Raw genomic sequence first — 20,625 nt, forward strand, 5'->3', positions numbered from 1 at the left:
GGAGCAGGCAGCTTTCGATCAGCAACGCCGCGAGCAGAACCAGGAACAAGCTCGTCTACGCCGTGCCGATGCTGCAGCTCGGGCACAAGAACAGGCTCATGCAGCCAAGCGCAAGCAGCAACTGCGTTCCGAGGATCCGGCAGCCCACCAAGCCGTCATATAAGGAACCATCGGGATTAACCCAGTGATAAACACCGGGGCCGCACGTTTGAGCTTCGTTGGTTAAGCATCTGTACGGAGTGCTTGGGCGGTGATTTTTCTGTTTTAACAGGCCACAGCGATCTTGTGGGGTGAGTGAGGAAGGCTAATGAAAGGGCCTGCGTCGGTGACAGCGCGTGTCGACATCTCGTAACGAACGACATGTATGCAACAAGATGAATGGTGGTATAGCAAGAATTCGACTTGTACACTCTAATAAAAGTTTACACCCTTTGAATCGTATCTTGCCACACAACAATAAACGTCATCTGTCTTGTCCCCATTTCCTTTCTTTGACGCGACGAGCCCGGTACTTCCCAGTAACGAACAGCATGCGCGTTATATCAGCATGACATATCATTGCCGACAGGAAAGTAGCGGGCGCGGAGTTTTCAAGAAAGGGAACGCAAGCGAGGCAGATGACGATTATCGTTGCGTGGCAGATATACACTTCATAGGGTGTAAACTTTTTTTTAGAGTGTAGCAAGAACTCGGCGGCGCGTAGTCCCCTCAAAGCCCCGTCCGCGCCGCCTGTTAATCTTGGAGATAGCCACCTGGCGTCGTCCGATGCGCTGCGGAGCGGGACGTCCGTCTTGGAGCCACAAGGGTCCACATTGTGATCGCCGCGAATCGTGGTCGTCGCAGTATTCGCATCCGGTGATACTAATCGGTGGTATCGGTGTGCTGGGTTCATTCAAAAGGGGGTTATCGGGGCAGGCATTGACCGTCACCGATAACATGGCCGTCACCGATGACGCTCATCATTTGCGCCGGCTGTTTGCGCCGATAACAATATCGGTGAGTGCCCGTGATCCTGGATCGGTGCCATCGCCGCGTGGATAACATGACTCACGTTCTTTCTAAGACGTATGCGGCTCTACAAGGCATTGTATACGGCGTTTGCGGTGTATGCAATGGAGACCAAAGTTGCCGCAATTTTTTTATTCTTCGCTGCCTGCGCATGCCGGCTGAAGGGGTAATGCCTATGAACAGTGTTCGACCAATGTAATATGTTGAGGCAGTTATAAATTGTGTAGCTGTGCTAAAAGATTGTGTTTGTTTTTGCTTACGCCATGGGTTTTCCGCTCGCAACTGTACATGTCTTCATCGTTAGCGTCTGGGATTATTAGAGACTGGATGTTTAGGCCCTTAGATTGCTGTTTTAGGCGCCTATAAGAGGCACTGAAGTTACTATTTAAACCAATATAGGCACGTACCAATTAGTCTGCTTTAGGTATGTATAGACTCAATTAATAAGTACTTCCACTGTATATTTTAGGATAAATTACTATTTTCTAGGGAACACAGCCAAATAAACCCCTATTTTGTGAAATTCATTTTATTTTCTCAATAAAGCGGAATGCGGCTGGTCGAGTAGGTTGCAAGATTTATGTAAATTCTAGTATGACTAGACAGCACGGGAAAAGTTGTAAGAACAGTGACAACAAGCACAATTCCAAGATTTGAGGGTTTCATGTGGGGCCATTTTTCACTGAGTACTAGTTTGTACGGAGAAAAGGAATGTTTAACATTGTTGTGCCACACTGCATGCCTATCGTCGAGGCAAGGGGCGCTGCCCCCTCGTTCTTCTGAAGTGGTTGCCCTTGCGCTGAGCTTCAATCATTTACTGACAATCTTGACATCGTCATGTCAAGCCAACTCGCCCAACAATATGTAGAAACCTCCAAAGTTCCACGAAACTGCCGACCCCTTCCCGAGGGTCGAACTGAGGAATCCCCAAGACTGCTGCCGCGACGAAAGAAGAATGCGACGCCGGTGACGTCAGCATGCCCCTCCCCACCCCACGCGTCGTTCCTGCCGACGGTGGGTCGCGAAAGGGATTTAAGGCAGAACCGGCCCATTGTTACAAAAGAGAGCCGCCACCAGCTGCCCCGTCGGTCTGGTGCGCTCTGGACGCTACTTGTATGCTATTACCTGCTACATCTGTACATATTGTGTAAAGCTTTTCGCCTCCTCTCCGTCTACTCCAAGAGTCCGTCTCTCGTCCTCGACCCCGACTCACAATAACATTTACCGAAGTTAGAGACACATACTTGTTCTCGGCATGTTCGAATATCCAATGCCCTCTGGAAATGCGTGATATTCACCGGTCAGAAGCTGTGACAAAAATTTGGAGGACATTTAATACCCCTGTCAAGCGGGCAAGTTAAGTGCACTTACAGGGAGTGCACTTCGGGATCTTGAGTCACACTTTAGGTAACGCGCTTCTTAACGGGAAAACAGAGTGCACTCGGCGTTGTCAGCACGCTTTCACACCAAAATAAACACGAACTGAATGAACATGGCGGCGCCGCAGTGCCGCATCATTCTGGTGCCGTTAGTTGCGTACATGATAAATTCGTTTCTTTATTGTGCTATTTCGCTTCTCGCTAAACACAAATTATATTGTTAAAAGCTGCTCAATAATTGAAATGAACTTTTGTGTCCTTTTTTATGCATTACATTTTGCGTCGTTGAAAGCGTTGGTGGCGACGCTAGGCACTCCTTCAAACCGTTGGCGGTGAGGCTACGCACTCGGCCAGCAAAGTGCGTTCCGTGAACGTACTCCCACTTGAGTGCACTCATCTGAGAGTACACTCCGCTGCGACGTTAAGATTTGGGAAAGTGCACTTAAAAACCGAGTGCACTCGCCGTAAGTGCACTTAACTTGCCCGCTTGACTGGGGTATAAGCTTCGCCTTTAGGCGTGAAACGCGATAGCATTCAAATATCCCTGACTGCTTCTCACGCTTCCCGGCAACTGCAGCGTATGTAACCGCATTGTTTACCGGGAAACGCTCGCGGCGAATGCTATGCACGAATGCGGGCTTTCTGGTAGAAACGCGGCCTCTTCCCTGGGCCGCGATGCGGAGGAGGCGAGCGCCATTTGGAAGTATTTCAAGGAAGCGGGCGCGCCGCTACGTGGACCCCGAGATATTCGCGCACCGGTGCGCGCAAATGTCGGACGCCGTCGGTGGTCTATGCATTGTAGAAACACCGGAAAAGAGGTTTCTTTGAGTTTTCGCGTGACAGAATTATGTTTTCTCGTATATTCAACTTACAATCCGAGAACTATCACGTCTCTAGGTTGTATGTAAGTCGTACTTTATGATTTTTCTCCGTATTTTAGCTTCAGAAATACAATTAGTTCAGCAAGTTCCTTGCACCACATAGAGGGTCTGGGTATGGCTCCTTCGAAGATCTCTCTGCCGAAACGACGTCCGACGCCTTGCCGGGAACCGGGTGCATAAAAGTATCAGCGTATGCGGATGACATCCCTTTGTTTTTACGGGATAGGGACAGTCTTGTAGAGGTATAGCATATTTATAATCAATATGCTTCAATGTCAGGGGGCAAAATAAATATGAGAAATGTGAAGCATTAAATTTAGGTCGCGCCGAAATAACGCTACCAGGGGACATTAAACAGACCGAGCATATGCAAATACTAGGTATCAAATTTTGTACAAGTGGTGTTTCACCTCCCACGTGGCGAGACATTGTCAGCTGCATTAAAGAACAGTCGGAAGCAGTGACTGCGTTGCCACTGCCGCTGGCAGAAAGGGCTTTCTTCATTAAGAACGTATTGTGCAGTAAACTGTGGTTTGCTGCAAGGGTAGCTCTCCCGCCGTCACCAACAGTACGAGTAGTAAACTCACTTATTTTCTCATGGTTCTGGCTAAACAAGTCGCAATACGTAGCGCAGCAATTCTTGCGTCTGCCGAAATGCAGCGGAGGATGGAGCTTGCCGTGCATAGTTACATTCGGTAGGCTTTTGTGCACTAAGAGTACATGTGATCTACTTGATGATGATGAGTACCCTGGTAGGCCACTGCTCCTTTATTGGCTGGACCATTACCGTCGATCGCTTATGCCTCAGTGTACAGGCAACTTGCTTCCGACGTCAGTAACGCCAGCACCGCAGTATGCGGCGGCTGCGCGCTTGCAAAGCCAGCTTGTACAACTAAGAATTACAAAGTGGCGTGTGACACCAGTTTCCAGGCTTTGTGAAATGATGTGTGAGACAGCTGTACCTCCACGGACAGCTACTACACAAACATGGTCAGCCGTGCTTTCACCTGATTTACCCTCTCAAGTGAAGGATTTTCATTGGCAATATCAGTGGGGCATTCTACCTACAAGAGACAGGCTTGAACGCTGGCATATGGTAGCGAATGATAAATGCATATATTGCGCACAAACAGAGACCAACGCGCATGTAGTAAAGGAGTGCGTTGTAGTACGCACCTTCTGGAAGCTAGTTGCAAGAACGTTCGGAATATCCACCGTGCGGCCACCACAGCGCCGAGATCGGTTTGCGAGTCTTGTCTACTACAGCGCTAGCTACGTTTTGTGGTGCTTCCGCAACATCGCAGAACGATCTCGGCAGTCAAATAGAGCAATGTACCCCAGAATGCGAAAACTACGGGTGATAGTATGGGGTCATCTTGAAGAACAGTTGTTCAAACTCGGTGAAGCCGAGTTTCTTCGCCGCTGGTCTACGCGGTACATAACCGTCTCCCGAGGCAAAGTCTTTCTACAGCCAGAATAATGCTCAATCCTGTTGTCCGAGTTCAGACTGTATCTGTATGTGCCCCGGGTACCTTTCATAAATTCGAGGCTGACAATAATGCTTTTGCGTGGACGCTGTAATGAGTTTTGTTGTTGTTGTTGTGTGTGAGGCAAAGCCAGTGTCAAGCAGACACCATTTATTATTTCGTTTGCTAATCTGTTTTGTTTATATCAAGTATGATGTATTACATTTGCTGTACCTAATATTGTACTTTTCGTTCATACCACAGTTGTAAGCGTGCCTACGGGTGAATAAATTTCCTTGTCAGCTCTTTAACGCTATCCCGAAAGAAAGCCCCCCCCCCCCCGCCTAGTCAACCCTGGTTGAGGGGGGACCGCCGAGGTCAATGTACCGAATGATGCTAGGTCGATGAGTACATGCAAGCTCTGGGACGTGGCACCTCCGGGTACTAAGTCCTCTTTCCATCTGACAATGGCGCGTTAATACTTTTATTACCGATATCCCAGGATTGCTGTCCGAAGTTTCGATCTATCTCTACCAGCAAGAGGTCCGTTGGGGATGTTGGCGAACCTTTCCTGAACGTCCTAAATGATCCCCATATTCCGAGCTAGAGTTGCACGCGAGCGTTCGAATTTCTAGATGATGTCGGCCAAAAACCTGAAGTGAGTGCACAAGTACACGAAGTCGCTTTCTAGTGTATCGTCGCGTAGTTTGAACCCTTCTCATAGTGGTACTCTACTGCAAAGTTGTAAATAACAGCATTTACACCGGCAAAGTGTTTGTGGTAATAACTCGCTGCCTTCAGCCAAGTTCTCCACGGGGAATAAATAAGATAACATTACAAACAAACATTATAAACAAGATGAGGCTAGGACAACACACGAAAAATACTTTTAGGCACCGAAAATCCAATATATAGGCACCAACATTGAAATACTGATATATAGGCAGAAAAAAGGTGCCACTGAAATCTTTCTACACCAGTAGTTCGTGCTTGTATGTCAAGTAGGCACAATAATGACTTAAGGAAAAAATTGGCATTTTGCCTAAAGTCCCGGTGTCTAGTGCTAATCAGCACACGGACCACGGTCCGGTTCGCCAATTAAGCGCTCGTGTGTTGCTATTTTAAATTACCTGAACATATGGCCTCGCGAATTGGGTCCAGAACACGAGACTCGTACTACTTACAGGGCAATTAAAGCTGATTATTATGTATCGGCAAAATACACTAATGGAAGGTATGAAAAATCTGTCATATACCGTGAGCGGAATCTGATCTAAGAAAAAAAAATTCACAGATGCATGCCAGTCTGAGCATCTGACATAACAAAGCAGTGAAGTTGCATAAGCGGCTTCTCACACCCATCGTGGCGAGCTCCACCACTGGAAAAGCTGGCGCCACCGTCGGTGGGACGTGGCATGAGGTATCACGTGGACACAGCGGCCGCGTCGGCTGCTTCGGAAGCACCGAAGCGAGCTGAAAACGAAAGTTTAAAGCCCCACCTGCGCTGCGGTTCTGAGTAAGTGGTGAGGCTTTACCACCTTGGGTGTCTGCTTGACAACATTTGAAATCACTATAATAGGTAGTGGCTGCCTTTGGAGGCGTGCAGCATGATAGGCTACTGCTCGGTGCCGCAGTGCCGGACGTGCGCAACGAGCCCGGTGTCAGCCTTATTCACACGTAGCCGCAGGACAAGAAGCTGCGTGAGGCTTGGCTCGCGAAACTTGGAACCGACAGGCAGCCATCGGCTACAACTCGGGCATGCAGCAAGCACAGACGCGTGGAAGATTTCTGCTACTGCGCCGGGACGGCGATGTTCGGTGAGTAGCAGTAAACGCGCGCTGAGACGCTCGCCCGCGCCCGCTGCCCGGCTTATGTCATGACGGTTCGGTCTATGAACTTGATGCTAGATACTGGCAAGTTCACTGGAACGGAAAGGGAGCGGTAAGAAGCACATTGAAGAAAATATGGCATGTGGTTATGTTAGCGTTATGAATTAATGCACTGGATTACGAAAAAAGGCAGAGGGAAATCGCACGCTGAGAAGATCGGTAAACATATACAGTGCGACGCAAACTTGAGAAATAATATTGAAAGTCCAAGAATTTAGAAGGCAAAAAGATTGAATCGTCGCGACGGCACATCACAGTCGCCGTAGGCGTCGAAGTCTCTATAACAAAATTATTTTTGAACAGTTCTGATAGCGTCCACGGAACAATTGCTGCTAGTGTGGTGTCAAATGATCATACGCTGCGACCTAAAGCTGACAGAAAGGCGTGAAAACGCGCTTACAGCGAAAGCAAAACCTTGTGCGCGGACATGCATGTAGACGCGCAGTCGGTCACTGCATTGAGGCTTCATTCTGTTATGCTCCATTTGGTTACACAGACAGCCCACTATAAGAACATATTTCACATAGCTTACTCTCAGTGTTTGCCTACCTTTCACGCAAGAAGCCGTTTCGGGAGACTCCATCGCGGCGACTGCGCGCAGTGCAGCGTTCAGTGTACGTATTCGGTAAAGATGCGTCTGTGAACGATTCTGTGCTTTCAGTTTGGCCAAGATTATTATATAGACAGTCAAAAACTTTCCTGGTTTTGAGAGTACCTACATAAATGTCCAGGAGGTCTGCCGCGTGGTGTTTTTATTGAGCGCCGTAAGCGAAACCTATGAGGAGCGCGCCGCGTGATCCCTCATACTACGCAAGGGAGGCGCTTCCGACAGATGGCGACTCCGTAAGTCCTCGCCCCCATATAGCTGGCTGTTTCTATATGTGATGATTCGTCCCCGACGCCCTGGTCATACGGCCGCTTTGTGCTCCCACGCCGACTGCCTTGCTGGCTGCTCTGTACCGCCGCAGCCGTATGAACGACTAAGCAACGTGGAAGTGGTAAAACGACGTGAGAATGGAAAATTACGGATTACTGACCAAGAAAATCCGAGCAAAAAGGCGTTGTGTCATTGTGTGATGTGTACGCAAGGTAACCTTTGCTTTATAATCGTTCATAAATGCGTTACAAAGCAAGAATTTGGGACTCGTACGCAGGTTGCGTTGCTGATTGATACCGAGCACGCCGCCGCACGAAAACGGATTCGAAACTTGGCAGTTTCGCTGTGAAAGTTGCTGCCTAATTCTCTGGCGTACATCTGGTTCCGCGCCTTGCTCAGAAGGGCGCGCAACCACACGGGTCCCCCCAAGAGCGCCGAAGGTGAATCTGCCGGTGGAATAATGCACTCGCACACCTCGCATGATGCAGGAGACGCCGGCTTGAGGGCCGCAGACGGTTCCGCTCCTGAGTCACGGCGGCGCCAGCGGCCTCCGGGAATCCGCAAGGCTCGAACGGCGTGTCCCCAGCGATCGCTAAGAAAGAATGGCCCGGATAGCATGTTAACTGGTCACGGAGGTTCAAAGGGCCTCCCACATATCTGATTGCTGTTACAAGGTTTGCGCTCCGACGTAGGCGGAATCCCAAAACGCACGTGTACTGAGATTTAAGGCTTCATAAAGAACGCAGGTGGTCGAAATCAACCCGGAGCACCCCGGCGTCTCTCACAGATTTGGTACGTCAAATTAGGCCCATAATGAGATTTTCAACGGACACTGAAGAACAACACTAACTCAGTGTATGCGAGTAAACTATTGTTTCAGAACCTTAATGCAAATATTATTTGGGGAAGTGTTATTAACGGAGAAACTGAACCTGAGTTACCCTTGTTGAATTTGCTGCGGAAACATTTGCGCCGCTTCGTCAGTTATTTTGACGTAACAATTGTCAAAGTATTTGCACCATTTTGGCCCCGAAAATCTGGAAACTTGCTTTTAGGGGCCCTTGATTTCTTTAAAATGCAGTGCGCGGTCCTTCTCTACCAAAAATACAATCCATGACATCACGCCAAGCTGGTGAGGTTTTTTATTGTTGAGGCATAATTCACCAATACAATTTCACTAAATGGTTCTCTAATGATTCACTTATTGGAATCTTCATTTGTCGCTCTCGCGCACTGCTGTCTCCCTGACAGGTTGCGTTATGTATGCGTCAATGACCAAAAGTCATATAAATGCGTAAGCATTTCTATGCCTACACAACGAGGAAACCCGTCCGTCCGTCACGTAAGACGAGATCGCTTTCAAGATAGGGCCCGCAGCAGCGAGCGAATTCACCTTCGTGCTGCCTATCGCTTCAACGCGAACTAAGCGGCGAGAACACAGCGCACACGAAGTTATCAGCAGTCGGCGTACTCTGTCCCCCGTCGCAGATCGCTTTCAAGATAGGGCCCGCGCGGTCGCGCCACACGCAGCCGCGGCCGGGCTACGGTTGATCCGGCTGATAATGGTTGGCATCGATAGAAGGTAGCATTGTCGTCCACGTCTACGTACGTGGTCTACCAAACGTGACACTGTTCAATTACGTCACGTACTACACCACGCGTCCACCAGTGCTCATCTTCCACGAAGCAGCGGCATCGTCCAAACGCATCATCATGTAACATCAGTGAACATGCTACTAATCGCCTCTTCATCGTCTCATGCTGGTTTCAGTTTCAGTTTCGGTGTTGCAACCGCGCTTCTCCGTTTCACCATTCTTTCGCGGTGTTTCTCGCAATTATTTCAAACACAGCAACATACGACGACTAAACAGCAGGTTATTAGTAGCAAATGCTTACCTATCATTTAGATAAGTCCCACAGGAAATTCTGCGTGTAATTTTTGTGTAAAAGGCCACTGGCGTCACCCTCAACCCTGAGTATTATTGGGTCACTCCTTTGAATTTTTGTTAATGGCGTTTCTTCCACTATCCGGAATTCCTTCTTTTTTCTATAATGTCGATGGCATCAAAATTTTAAAGGAAATTCGCACTATTTCATCATCAACCTGTTTTAAGCCCACTGCAGGACAAAGGGCTCTCCCTCCAATCTCCAATTATCCCTATATAACTGTCGTATTCTGCAGTTCTGCTTCCGTTTTCTGAACGGCCTCATCTAAATGCTGCTAAGGTTAACTTATGACTTTCAATTGCGAAGCCGCAAGTATTCCGTTTTCCTATTCTGTGGATTGGGTACCGCTTTGTAAGGACGTTAAGATGAAACAATCCTGGTGTACTATGTGGCACGACATTAAGCATTTTTGATCACGCTAAATGCGTTGCAATGCGGTCTCTGCGCGCAGTCGGTTCTGCTTGCAGTCTATCAAGAGAATTTGATTCTCCAACGCCTTTCCTCGAATTATGCACATTCATATGTCTTCATCAACATGTATACACCTCGTTGGTCTGGAGTGCCAAACGCAAATCCAACAGGGACGTCATAGAACGGTTTATGACGACTGTACGAAGTGCTAATAAAACGTCAGGGACAAGATAACTGTCTTTTTTCGCCCTCTGCATATATTCATGATGAAGGGAAGTCAGCTTGCTTAACTTGCTGTACTACTCCAAAACGAGAGAGAGAGAGAGAGAAAGAGAGAGAGAGAGAGAGAGAGAGAGAGAGAGAGAGAGAGAGAGACGTCCATAGGAAGATGGAGGCTTGAAGTGATGAGCAGTGGTCGAACAAGGAATGTCACTTTAAGCCGATGTTTCGACAAGGGTTGTCTTCGTCAATGTAGCAAGTTCTTTCCTTAGCAGCGTTCTTATGTACTGTTCCCCCACACTGAGTGGGGGGGGGGGGGGGGTGAAGAGGAGGTGAATAAGCCGGTGCGCAGAGTAAGCGGAAGTCCAGTTGTTCAAAAAAGCGGGAAGAAAGAGAAAAGGAAACTAGAGGAGGGGGTTGGTGCTTAGTAGTTATGGACGGTTTCACTCGCGCGATAACTGCAGCGAGAGTACGCCCCCAAGAAACTTCCGGTCACGGCCTTATCAGTCTACTGCGCCGGAACACAAAGCGCGTTTTTAAGTTGTTTTACAGGCGGAAAGTCTATCTTTAAGTTTTCAGATAAAAGACATGCGCATTACGGCTCAAGACAAATACATACAACTTTTCGTGTAACTTAGGGCAACATTCACTTGTAAAATTGTTCTTACGTACAGAGAAAAAGCGTTGAGAATCTGCAGGCCCTAGATATTAACGCGCTCTTCCTAGTCCGTATCTCAGCCAATGCCTCTCTTGCTCCCTAAATTTAGCGGGCTACGTCAATGAGCAAAACCGGAAGCCGTCCAGGGTCTATGGAGAGGACCCAGGTAGGCGGTACTGCTGCTTCTTTAGAAGCCCGGATGATAAAAACTGAAAGGGTTCCAAATATGCAAACAGGCGCCGACAACCGCTGATTAAAACTTCTTTCTGGGCGAGTTGGTGCATAGTTGCTCCAAACACAATACAGCGCTTGTGTCTCGTCCTTGTTACTTTTTGGTTGCATGTGTTTGTGCTGTTAAAATTTTTAAGTCAAACCGCTGATACCTGGGAGCCATCTTCAGGGAAAGCAATGAATAAGGAGATATGGTGTTTGTAGACGTGAAAAGAAAAGGCAAACCGGTAGAGGCAACTGAATTCGATTAGGGTAAGCACGAATACAGATCTTTACGGCACCTGAGGATGACAGAAACGACATTAACCGAATATTAAATAAATGCAACAATAAACTTATACTCTTCGGAAAAGTATATTAGCAGAGCATCGCTTGTGAGGAGATATAGCAAATAAAATAGACATAAAAATCTGATGACGTAAGAAGTTGGACCGGGGCATACGATCAGCTCTGGTCTACCCATGTGTAAAATCGGCGAGAAAGTAAGGGTTGCTTGTAAATATTCGTGCCATTGGGTTAACGGATGGATTTAGGTGCTCCCTTTGAAACATTCATGCGTGTTGGTATCAGTGTAGTGAACTTGCAGGTGGGATATGATTCTCTATATTTTCAGTCTCGAGGCGAACGAAAGTGAGACTGTAGTATATCAAGTTTAGGTTGGACTAAACTGTGGCCTGACAGGTTAGGATGCTGTGCGAGTGCTTTCGAAAGTTTTTTACCAGTGTCCGTGCGATGCAGGTTTAACAGGTTTAACATTCATTGGTTGTCCTGTTCGCCGGTGTATTGTGTGTGGCAAAACGAGCATTTCAGTTAATAAATAACGTTAGAACTAGTGCAGGTAGAATATAAATTTAAATTTTGTTTCATAAATTTTGTGCGCATAATCACTTGCAGTACTCCTAACTTTTATGTAGCTTTAAAGACGTTTGCGTGTTTTGACCCTGGGGCAAGAGCAGGTTGTTATGTTGGTGGTAAATTGAGGCCTTACATCTGCGTGAACTAACAAGTCCTCAAAGTTTCTGTTGTGGCGATACCAGATTCTTGGTATACCTCCGGGAGCGCTTTTCTAAAGCGCCCATTGCTTGGTAATATTAGGTAGTAGCCACATAGAATATTGTTTATGCTTGGCAGCGCTTTGGAATACTTTGTTACAAAGAGTAGCGGCAGCTTGGACTGTGTTTTAGGCTCCTTTCTAGCTAACGCTGATTCTCTCTTTAATTTACATACGTCTTCGTAGGTCTGGTTTAAGACGTTTTGTGGGTCATTTCTTTCAGTTAGTGTTGCCTTAAGATTAGTTAAATGGTGAGGTTAATTCTAGCCGCGAGTTGTTTCAAGGTTGCGTGCTGTGCGGCAGATAAACTAGAGGACAGAATACCTTCTACCCTTCTATTATTTATTCAGGACACGCCCCGCTTCCTTCGAATTATCGATTCCATCAACGCATCAAAAATCATTTTGGACCAAGGCATGCCTGTAACTTATTACTTATCTGTCCTGTACACAGATAGACTTCTCACTGAAGGAACTGAAGTGGTCTCCAAATCACTTAAATGTAGTAAGAAAGCGCACGCGGCTGAAGTTTAGCATTCATTACTCAGGTTAGGCCTTATTCTTAACTATTCTGAGTTCGATTCGGCATGCCACCTACAGAGTGTTAATACTAGCATGGGAACCCTTTTTGCTCCAACTTATCCCAATATATTTTTGGGCCATATATAATCGGAGCAGTTAAAACCACTTCCGCTAAAAATTTCCGTTCTACCTATTTCCGGTACATAGGAGGATGAGGAGGGGGACGCAGGCTGTAGGCGGGGCTACATTGTATCTCGATGCGCTAAGCAATAAATTGTCGTACAAACTGTCGTTTGTACGACAGTTTACATTCAGCAGGGAAAACTGAAAACGACGCTACAGAAAGCCATCGGATGGCCAACCATATTTAGACTATACTAGTCCCCACGCACGACACTGCAAACGAGGAATCATTGCAGAGCAGGCAAAACGCATAAAGATGATCCGTAGCGGCGACGGCGATTAAGCTTATCATTTAAATAATCTGAAGGCAACACTAACTAATAGAAATTACCCACAAGATAACTATAATACTGCTAACGAGGATGCATGTAAATTAAAAGGCAGATCAGCATTAACTAGAAAGGAGCCTAAAATGCAATCCAAGCTACCTCTTGCATTTGTAACAAAGTATTCGAACGGGATAGTATTTACGTAAACAATATTTCACGCAAATACTATCTAATATTATTAAGCAATGGGCGCCTTAGAAAAGTGCTCCCGGAGGTATACCAAGTATCTGGTATCTCCGCAATAGAGACTTCAAGGAATTGTTAGTTCACGCAAATGTAAGCTGTCAATTTACCACCAACATAACGGTCTGGTTTTGCCCCAGCTGCAAGAACCGCAAATATTTTTAAAACGATGCAAAAGCTAGGAGCACTGGAAGTGATTATGTGCACGAAATTATCTACACGAAATTAAAATTTACGTTTAACCTGTATGAGCTCTAACGTTATTTATTCGCTGAAATGTTCGCTTTGCCACAAACAATACAGCTGCGAACAGGACAGCCACTGAATTTTAAATTAAACGTACATTGCGCGGACACCGGTAAGGAACTTCCGAAAGCAACTCGCACAGCGTTTTAACCTGTCAGGCCACAGTTTAGACGAACTTAAACTTGATATCCTGCAGTCTCACTTTCGTTCGCCTCGAGACTGAAAATATAGAGAAACATATTGCATCTGCAAGTTCACTACACTGCAACCAACACGCGTGAATGTTTCAAAGGGAGCACCTGAATCCATCCGTTGACCCAATGGCACGAATATTTACAAGCAACCCTTAGTTTCTCGCCAGTCTTACACATGGGTAGACCAGAGCTGATCGTATGCCCCGTCGCAATTTCTTACGTCATCAGACTCTTTATGTCTAATTTATTTGTTATATCTCCTCACAAGCAATGCTCTACTAATATACATTTCCCAGGAGTATAAGTTTCTTGTTGCATTTATTAAATATTCGGTTTATGTCGTTTCTTTCATCCTCAGCCGCTGTGAAGATGTGTATTAGTACCTTCATTCTCAACTGAACCTGTCTACAAAACTCAGCTTCCTCTCCCTGTTTTGCTCTTCTTTACACCTCTTCAAACAGCGTATCTCCTTATTTCCTGTTTTCCCGGAACATGAGCCCGCAGTATCAGCGGATGTCAGCGCGTGTTTGCGTATTGGAACCCTTTCCGTTTTATCATCCGGGCTACTAAAGATGCAGCAGTGCCCTCTACCTGTGGCCTCTCTATAACTACTAAACACCGCGCCCCCTCCTATAGTGTCCCTTTCCCTTTCACTTTCATCCCGCTTTTTTGAAGAGCTCGACTTCCGCTTACTCTGCGCACCGGCTTATTCTCTTCCTCTGCCCCCATTCATGTTGGGGAGACTGAGCTACGGTACAGAAGTGTAAGATCTGTAAAACAAAGCCGACGCGATAGGAGATAAGGTAGACGTACAGTACATGTGGTATATGTATCTATATGTACTGAAATTAGTCGGCTGGGAGGGGGGGGGGTTGAGGGCATTAAAAATGCAATGTATGTTGCGTAACTGAATTACATTTTGGCACTGTTTGCATTATTATCTTTCTCTTGCCGTCCCACCCTAGTTTTTTTTCCCGGGCCCGCTATTTATCTTATTCATGCCGAACTTTTTTCATTAACTTCTAAAGGATTTTTTTTTTTACGCATATGTAGGTCGACGTTGGCTAACTACTTTTTTTGTTGCCAGAAGGCCAGGTGGGCCCATGCCGAGTATAGTGCAGCCTATTGTTCAATGTGGTTGCTTGTCGGCTGTATTTACGCTAATTACACCTGTGCCATTAATTTGACCTTATGGGAGTAATTATCGCTTGTCGCATTGAGAGCAACATTTTTGTATCTTTTGCGACCCGCTACGACGCTCTGGACGCGCGGGAGGGCGTTTTTCTCCCTTTTTCTTTTGCCAAGCGGCCAGACAGATAACCAGGTCCCACGTACTCCAAACCCGTGTGAAGTCGCCAAAGAAGACCTCGTCTTCAAAAACGCTTCTAAAGAAAGCAGATGCTATCCTGACGAAGACAGGTCCTATTGTCGAAACATTGGCTTCAGCGATATTCCTTGTTCTACCACTGTTTATTGCTGTACTACTGTATTATTATAATTAGATGAAAAATATTATAATTAGACGAAAAAGTGTCAATGAGAAAATTGTAGAGCGACATGAAAAGCTCCCAATACAGCTTTCTGTTGCTCAATACTTGCTGCACAAAAGTGTTTTTCCCAGTGTGAAAGATGCCCGCAAATACACGGAGCATTGCCGCGCGACTGGCCGTTCAGGCACATTGCGTGCATTCGCGGGCTTCTGTCACGCTCGGAAAAACACTTTTATGTAGCACGTATTGAGCAACAAAAGCTGTATCGGGAGTTTTTCATGTCGCTCTACAATTTTCTCATTGACCGTTTTCCTCGAATTATAATATTTTAGAAGTTCATTAATTAATTTGGACTAATTATGTAATTAGGTAGAATGAAAAAGTAATAATCTGAGTATCTCCAAACGACGGAAAGCAACATTTATCTGGTTCTGTCGAGCTACGCGGCATTCGCATATCTTTTAAACTCTGGCTAAAGTTAGCTGGGACACCCTGTACAATAGAACGGTTGCAGAAAAAGTATAGAAGTGTATTCCATCATCTACTAACTAACTTACTAACTACCTTACTAACACTAGTATTGGCTATTGTTACAGCATGCCTTTACCATCATCAATATTATTTCGTTGCCGACTTAATCACGCTGACATACATCATGTTCCTGTTCAAACAACCTCATGGCATCCTGCCCTGCCCCGAGCTACTCAGTTGCACCGTGCTTCGAATTCCGCGTAAAATGAAAAGGGAGCGTGGACCGTTCAATGTAATAGCCAACACCCAACTGTGCATAGAATGCAAAAGTACTTATAGCAACTATTGTGTTGATCTCGATATTGATCATTGCTGTCAGTTTCATTCCGAGCTTCACTATCTTGTGTCTTAGCTACTTTCCCACATTGTAGAAATTGTTGCCCCTTCTTCGTTGTGGATTCACTTTGCGTTTTGTTGAATGTTACTTGTTAGTTTTCGTTATTGTCTTGCTACTATTAATTTGTGTATACTTGCATTATGCCAAAATGTTCTCTTTCATTGTTTGTCTCGTTTAGCTTATTTTTTTTCCCTTAGTTTTTATATTACTGTACCCGGTGCGCCAACATGCAGACCTCAGAGTTATTCATGTGCACGTTAAACAAACGAGTTACGTCATCTGCGCCGTGTGCGGACCTTCATCCTGGCAGGTCGCCATGCTTTCCCAGTTGGACTTACGGACCACATCACCGCTGACACTTCGTGCGGGAGAGAGGGCTTCAAGACGCCCTTTGGCTAGGCTGCCGTGGGGCTAACTAATGCTGAAAAAAAAAAAATGGAAACGTATACTGACGAAGCATGATGCGTTCTATTTTAGTTTAGCTTGTCCGTGTTTTATTTAGATGCCGATAATGGATACCTGAGAAACCTCAGGTGCTTTATACCAATGTTCTCATTTCTATGGCACCTAGGATGGTTTTTGTGCGATGATCGGTGGTGGCGCTGGTCGTAGTGGTGATGGCGCAAAGCATCGGGTCGAAGATGGGCCCCTTCAGTGTGCTCATCGCTGCGGGAGCGGGCCATTTGGAATATTCGTCGTCGTGTCCATATGCGTGCCTCGCGTGTAGGTCGAGGTGCCATTGCGCCTACTAGACCATGTGCAACAGCATGGTGCCGCCCAGGATACTGGGATACATGACTTTCGCGCGTGAGAAGTTCAGGACGGAGAGAGGACGCTGGTGAGGAGTGTCCTCCCTCTGTGTCACGTATTATGTGTATCAAATTCACCCACCTCTCTACGCTTCTGGGCTAATTAATGTGTTGTTTTGATTATTTTTCAAATATAATTTTTTTGCAGCGTGGTTGGATTATCTTGCACGTGGTTCCGGTCTTTCAGAAGTCCTGTAGGCATATTAATGAACTAGTCTAGCATATAAGAACGGTGATTTGTAGAAGGCGAGAAATCCGTAACAGATGCAGTTTGCACGCGTCGTACTGGTGGACGGAAGACCTGCTGCCATTGAGCTGCACTGTGGTGCTCTTAATTTCTAAAAAAAAAAAAAATGTGATGAGCGCTCTTTCTCTACCCCCGCCTCAGAAAAAATAAAGAAAAAAACAAGAAAAACGCGTATGCACTCGTGTCAAGCGCAACACTTTTAACTGATTTTCGTAAAGTGTCACTGTGGCTTAGGCAAGTGGTGAGATAGACTTGGAATAAATACTGCGGAGCAGTTATTAACCTGCAAACGGATATTGTGAACATTAATTTAACGTAAGAAAAAAATAAAATAAATAAGCTCGTAGATCTTTATTTCGTTTCGACGGAATTAATTTAATTTGGAGTGCAATTACAAATCGAAGAGTCGTACATTTGCGGTTACATTTATTCACAAGAAGTAACGGGGTTACATTACAAGTTCCCGAGGAAAGAAGCATACTCGACGGAAACTTTCTGGTGATTAAGAATCGCACTTAACAAATGTGTGCGTTTGCAGTTACCGACATGTTTTCATCGAAGCCTTGATCCAACCAAGTACAGTTTTGCCTCCGCAGTCTGTGAAGTCCAGACCCCATGGGACTGAAATACCACGAACTTCTTAGTTGGACAACGTTATTAGTTTGCAAAACAAGTGTCGCGCAGATTACCTAATTCAGCCTGTCGCAGCATCAGGCATTCAAAGCTGACAATGACGTTGTTTTTTTGTGCTTCATCTTCTAGTCTCCGTATGGTTAGCATCAGCATCACAGACAAGCACAGCTCGATTCGTAGCATAACAAAAAGTTATTCTTGTTGTCACTCGACATCAGCGAAAATTCCGCATTCACAAATTAGGTTGTCTCTCAATCGACGCTGCACAACATACAGTGGCGCCAAATCTCAAAAAACGAACGGAGTTTTATGGCGACGACGATAAAGGTTTGACACCAGATCACCTCGAGTAGTTGAAACGCTCGAAACACTTCGGTGAACTTCGTCGCGAATTTCGTTCCATGGGGCTCTCTGCCTTGACGTACTCCAGCAGAGATGCGCTGTGTACACTCTGAACAGGGTTATAGGCTCTTGTAACACGAATGGTGTGCCATGCTCTCAATGTACATAGAATTTTATTTTCGCTTGCCTTCCTGATGCGGTTTCTGCAAAAGCGGGGAACAAGGAGAACGAAGAACGCATAACGAAGTACGATTAAGAAGACTAAGTATTTCACGAAAAGAAGTGATGGTTTAGGTTACAAAAGGACCCACTGCTGTGAGGATGTCGCTAAATAAGCACTCAGGGCTGCCGAGAAGGCCTTTCATTCTTGGGAGGCGTTCTAACAGGGCCATCACTACATTACATGGGGACTTTGAGGTCACTCGTCCCTCTAAATGGTATGGGGAATTCTATAAACGATGTACTGGCGCGTTATAATCTTGCACCAAGCGTCCTCTCGGAGCATGTTTTTTGCACCACACTCGTGATGGGAACACGGCGTGCAACTTCGCGTTGTGCGCGCTTTGACGAGTGTGTTACGTGCTTTTTCTGGCGAGTACGTGTGATCTAGACGTCTGCTCAAGAGACGTGCTAGTATTATTTTTTGCATCTATAGGAAATCACACGTCGCCATTTCAAAGCATTGCTTTTCTGTGACCTTCTTCACTACCGATTTAAGCTCTTTTATACACTTACCCATGCGAAATTGTTTTTGCCAGTGCAGGTAGTTCTCGTTCATTAAAGAGAGAGTGGTCGAGGTGCTAGTCATGTTGTTTTTGTAGAAACATTATGTGAAACGTTTGTATCCCGGGCTTCATGTCCTCGTCGCCCTTTAATCACGTGTACTTAGTTTACTTGCCGCAGTATCGTCACTGCGAATAATTTGCGTGAGTTCATTAAGCGTATGGCAAAAGAAGCACAGCCGAAAGCTTTCTCTGCAAGAGAAACGCGATCGTCTCCTGCTGTTCAAGAAAGTTATGGTGACTTTCTAATCAGGAACAGCCGGGTCCAAGGCATGCGTGAAAATGTGAGCGCCGGTGGTGCATAGGCTTTTTCAAAGTAAAACGCGCTTCAAAGTAAACCTAGCGCTTGTGGCCACGGCGCACTAGGGAAGGAGGACCCACACTCGCGAGTCAGAGTGTAAAATATTTTCTTCACTTTCTCTCTCTCTCGGTCTCTCAGCCGAGACTGCCGGCTCTGATTAGCATAGGCGCTTGCGCACGTAGTGTACTCTGGTGGCACGATAGGTGGGCAGTATTAAAGTTATCAAAACCAGGCATTTTCTTTCAGAATTTTTTCTTTTTGTTTACTACTCAGGCGCGGAAGCGTGTGACGGTCGATTTACGTGCGAGTTCGATGTTTGCAGTTTTAGAGCGTGACTCGCCTTCCAAAACACACACGTTGGCGATACGAAGCCAGAGTCGTCGACGTATTTTAAAACATAAATTGTGATTTTCGCATGGTATAACGCGAGATCGGAAAATGCAAACTTCAATATTTTGTTGACATAAACGCCTGCAGACTGGTTTCCTCTAAGTCGTATACAAATTGGTGCCATTGTATATATATTTTTTTAACGAGATGCCACTACGTCCACTTGCTTTAAAATATTGCCACGTCGTTCTAGCCGCGCACACTCGACAGTTGCACGCCGTACAGTCTTTGCCAGAGAGCCCGTGTAAGCTTGCCTAATTGCTGCGCGATATTACGAGTGAACAATTTATTCACGTTAGTAGGCCCTTTTCGCATGGGTTAATGGGGCGTGAGCACAACAGCGCACAGTGTAACAGTACCGTCAGAACAGCTTAGGAGCCAGCGCAAGCATTGCTGCTGTACACATGACAACGCGTAAATCTGCGTCTGGAGCAAGTGAATACCGGAAAAAGAATACTGCTGAGGGGTGCGGGGCGCACGCGGATCCGTTGCCGCGTGTTGCTCGACAGCAGCCGTAGCGCTCCATCTCCGCATCGGCTCCGGTGCTTTCGCGAGAGCATAGCAGCCTCGAGTATACATGTGCCACCCTGGAACACGGAAAAACGGCTCGCGTTGTGCTGCAGGCTCGCGCGGCGGCCTGCAGCGGTATGTTTGGCAGAGGTGCGTACGCAGTGGATCGCGACTGAACACTTTGCGGGCAGGGTGGAGGGCGGATGAGCGCCGCGCGAGCTTTTATTGGCGGCTGCGGTGGCGGCGCGCCGTTCAGGCGCGCTCGGGGAGGCAGTTCATGAGGTAGTAGGTGCCCTTGGCTAGCTCGACGCGGTCTGCGGCCAGGTCCAAGTCGGTCGGGCAGCGCATCCCTGCTGGGCAGGCGCAGTCGCGCTTCACGAAAACCGTCCCGGTGACGAAGGACTCCGAGATGGCCATGCAGGCGTCCTCTTCCACGGGCTCGCAGGTCGGAGGCTGCGCCACAAGAGAGAGAGAGAGAGAGTCGCACGTTGCTCCCACGACCCGTGCCGACCGCATACGTCGCCCTGTGCGAACGTCAGAATCGATAGGGTATATATGTATATAAGGTCATAAAAATATG

General features: G+C 46.6%; 1 protein-coding gene across 5 annotated transcripts in view; it reads right to left on the reverse strand.

Annotated features, from left to right (window-relative positions):
• Positions 1–17,510: 17,510 nt before the first annotated feature.
• Positions 17,511–20,625, reverse strand: part of LOC135902871 (U-scoloptoxin(11)-Sm5a-like) — a 192,093-nt gene continuing 188,978 nt past the window's right edge. For all 5 annotated transcript variants that reach the window (XM_065433139.2, XM_065433143.2, XM_065433141.2 and 2 more), the window contains one exon: positions 17,511–20,498. In XM_065433139.2, the coding sequence (XP_065289211.1) occupies positions 20,298–20,498 (201 nt within the window). In that variant the 3' untranslated portion in view covers positions 17,511–20,297. The remainder of the gene's footprint in view (positions 20,499–20,625) is intronic.

Source organism: Dermacentor albipictus, chromosome 1 (genome assembly GCF_038994185.2).
Source record: "Dermacentor albipictus isolate Rhodes 1998 colony chromosome 1, USDA_Dalb.pri_finalv2, whole genome shotgun sequence".
Classification (NCBI taxonomy): Eukaryota; Metazoa; Arthropoda; class Arachnida; order Ixodida; family Ixodidae; genus Dermacentor; species Dermacentor albipictus.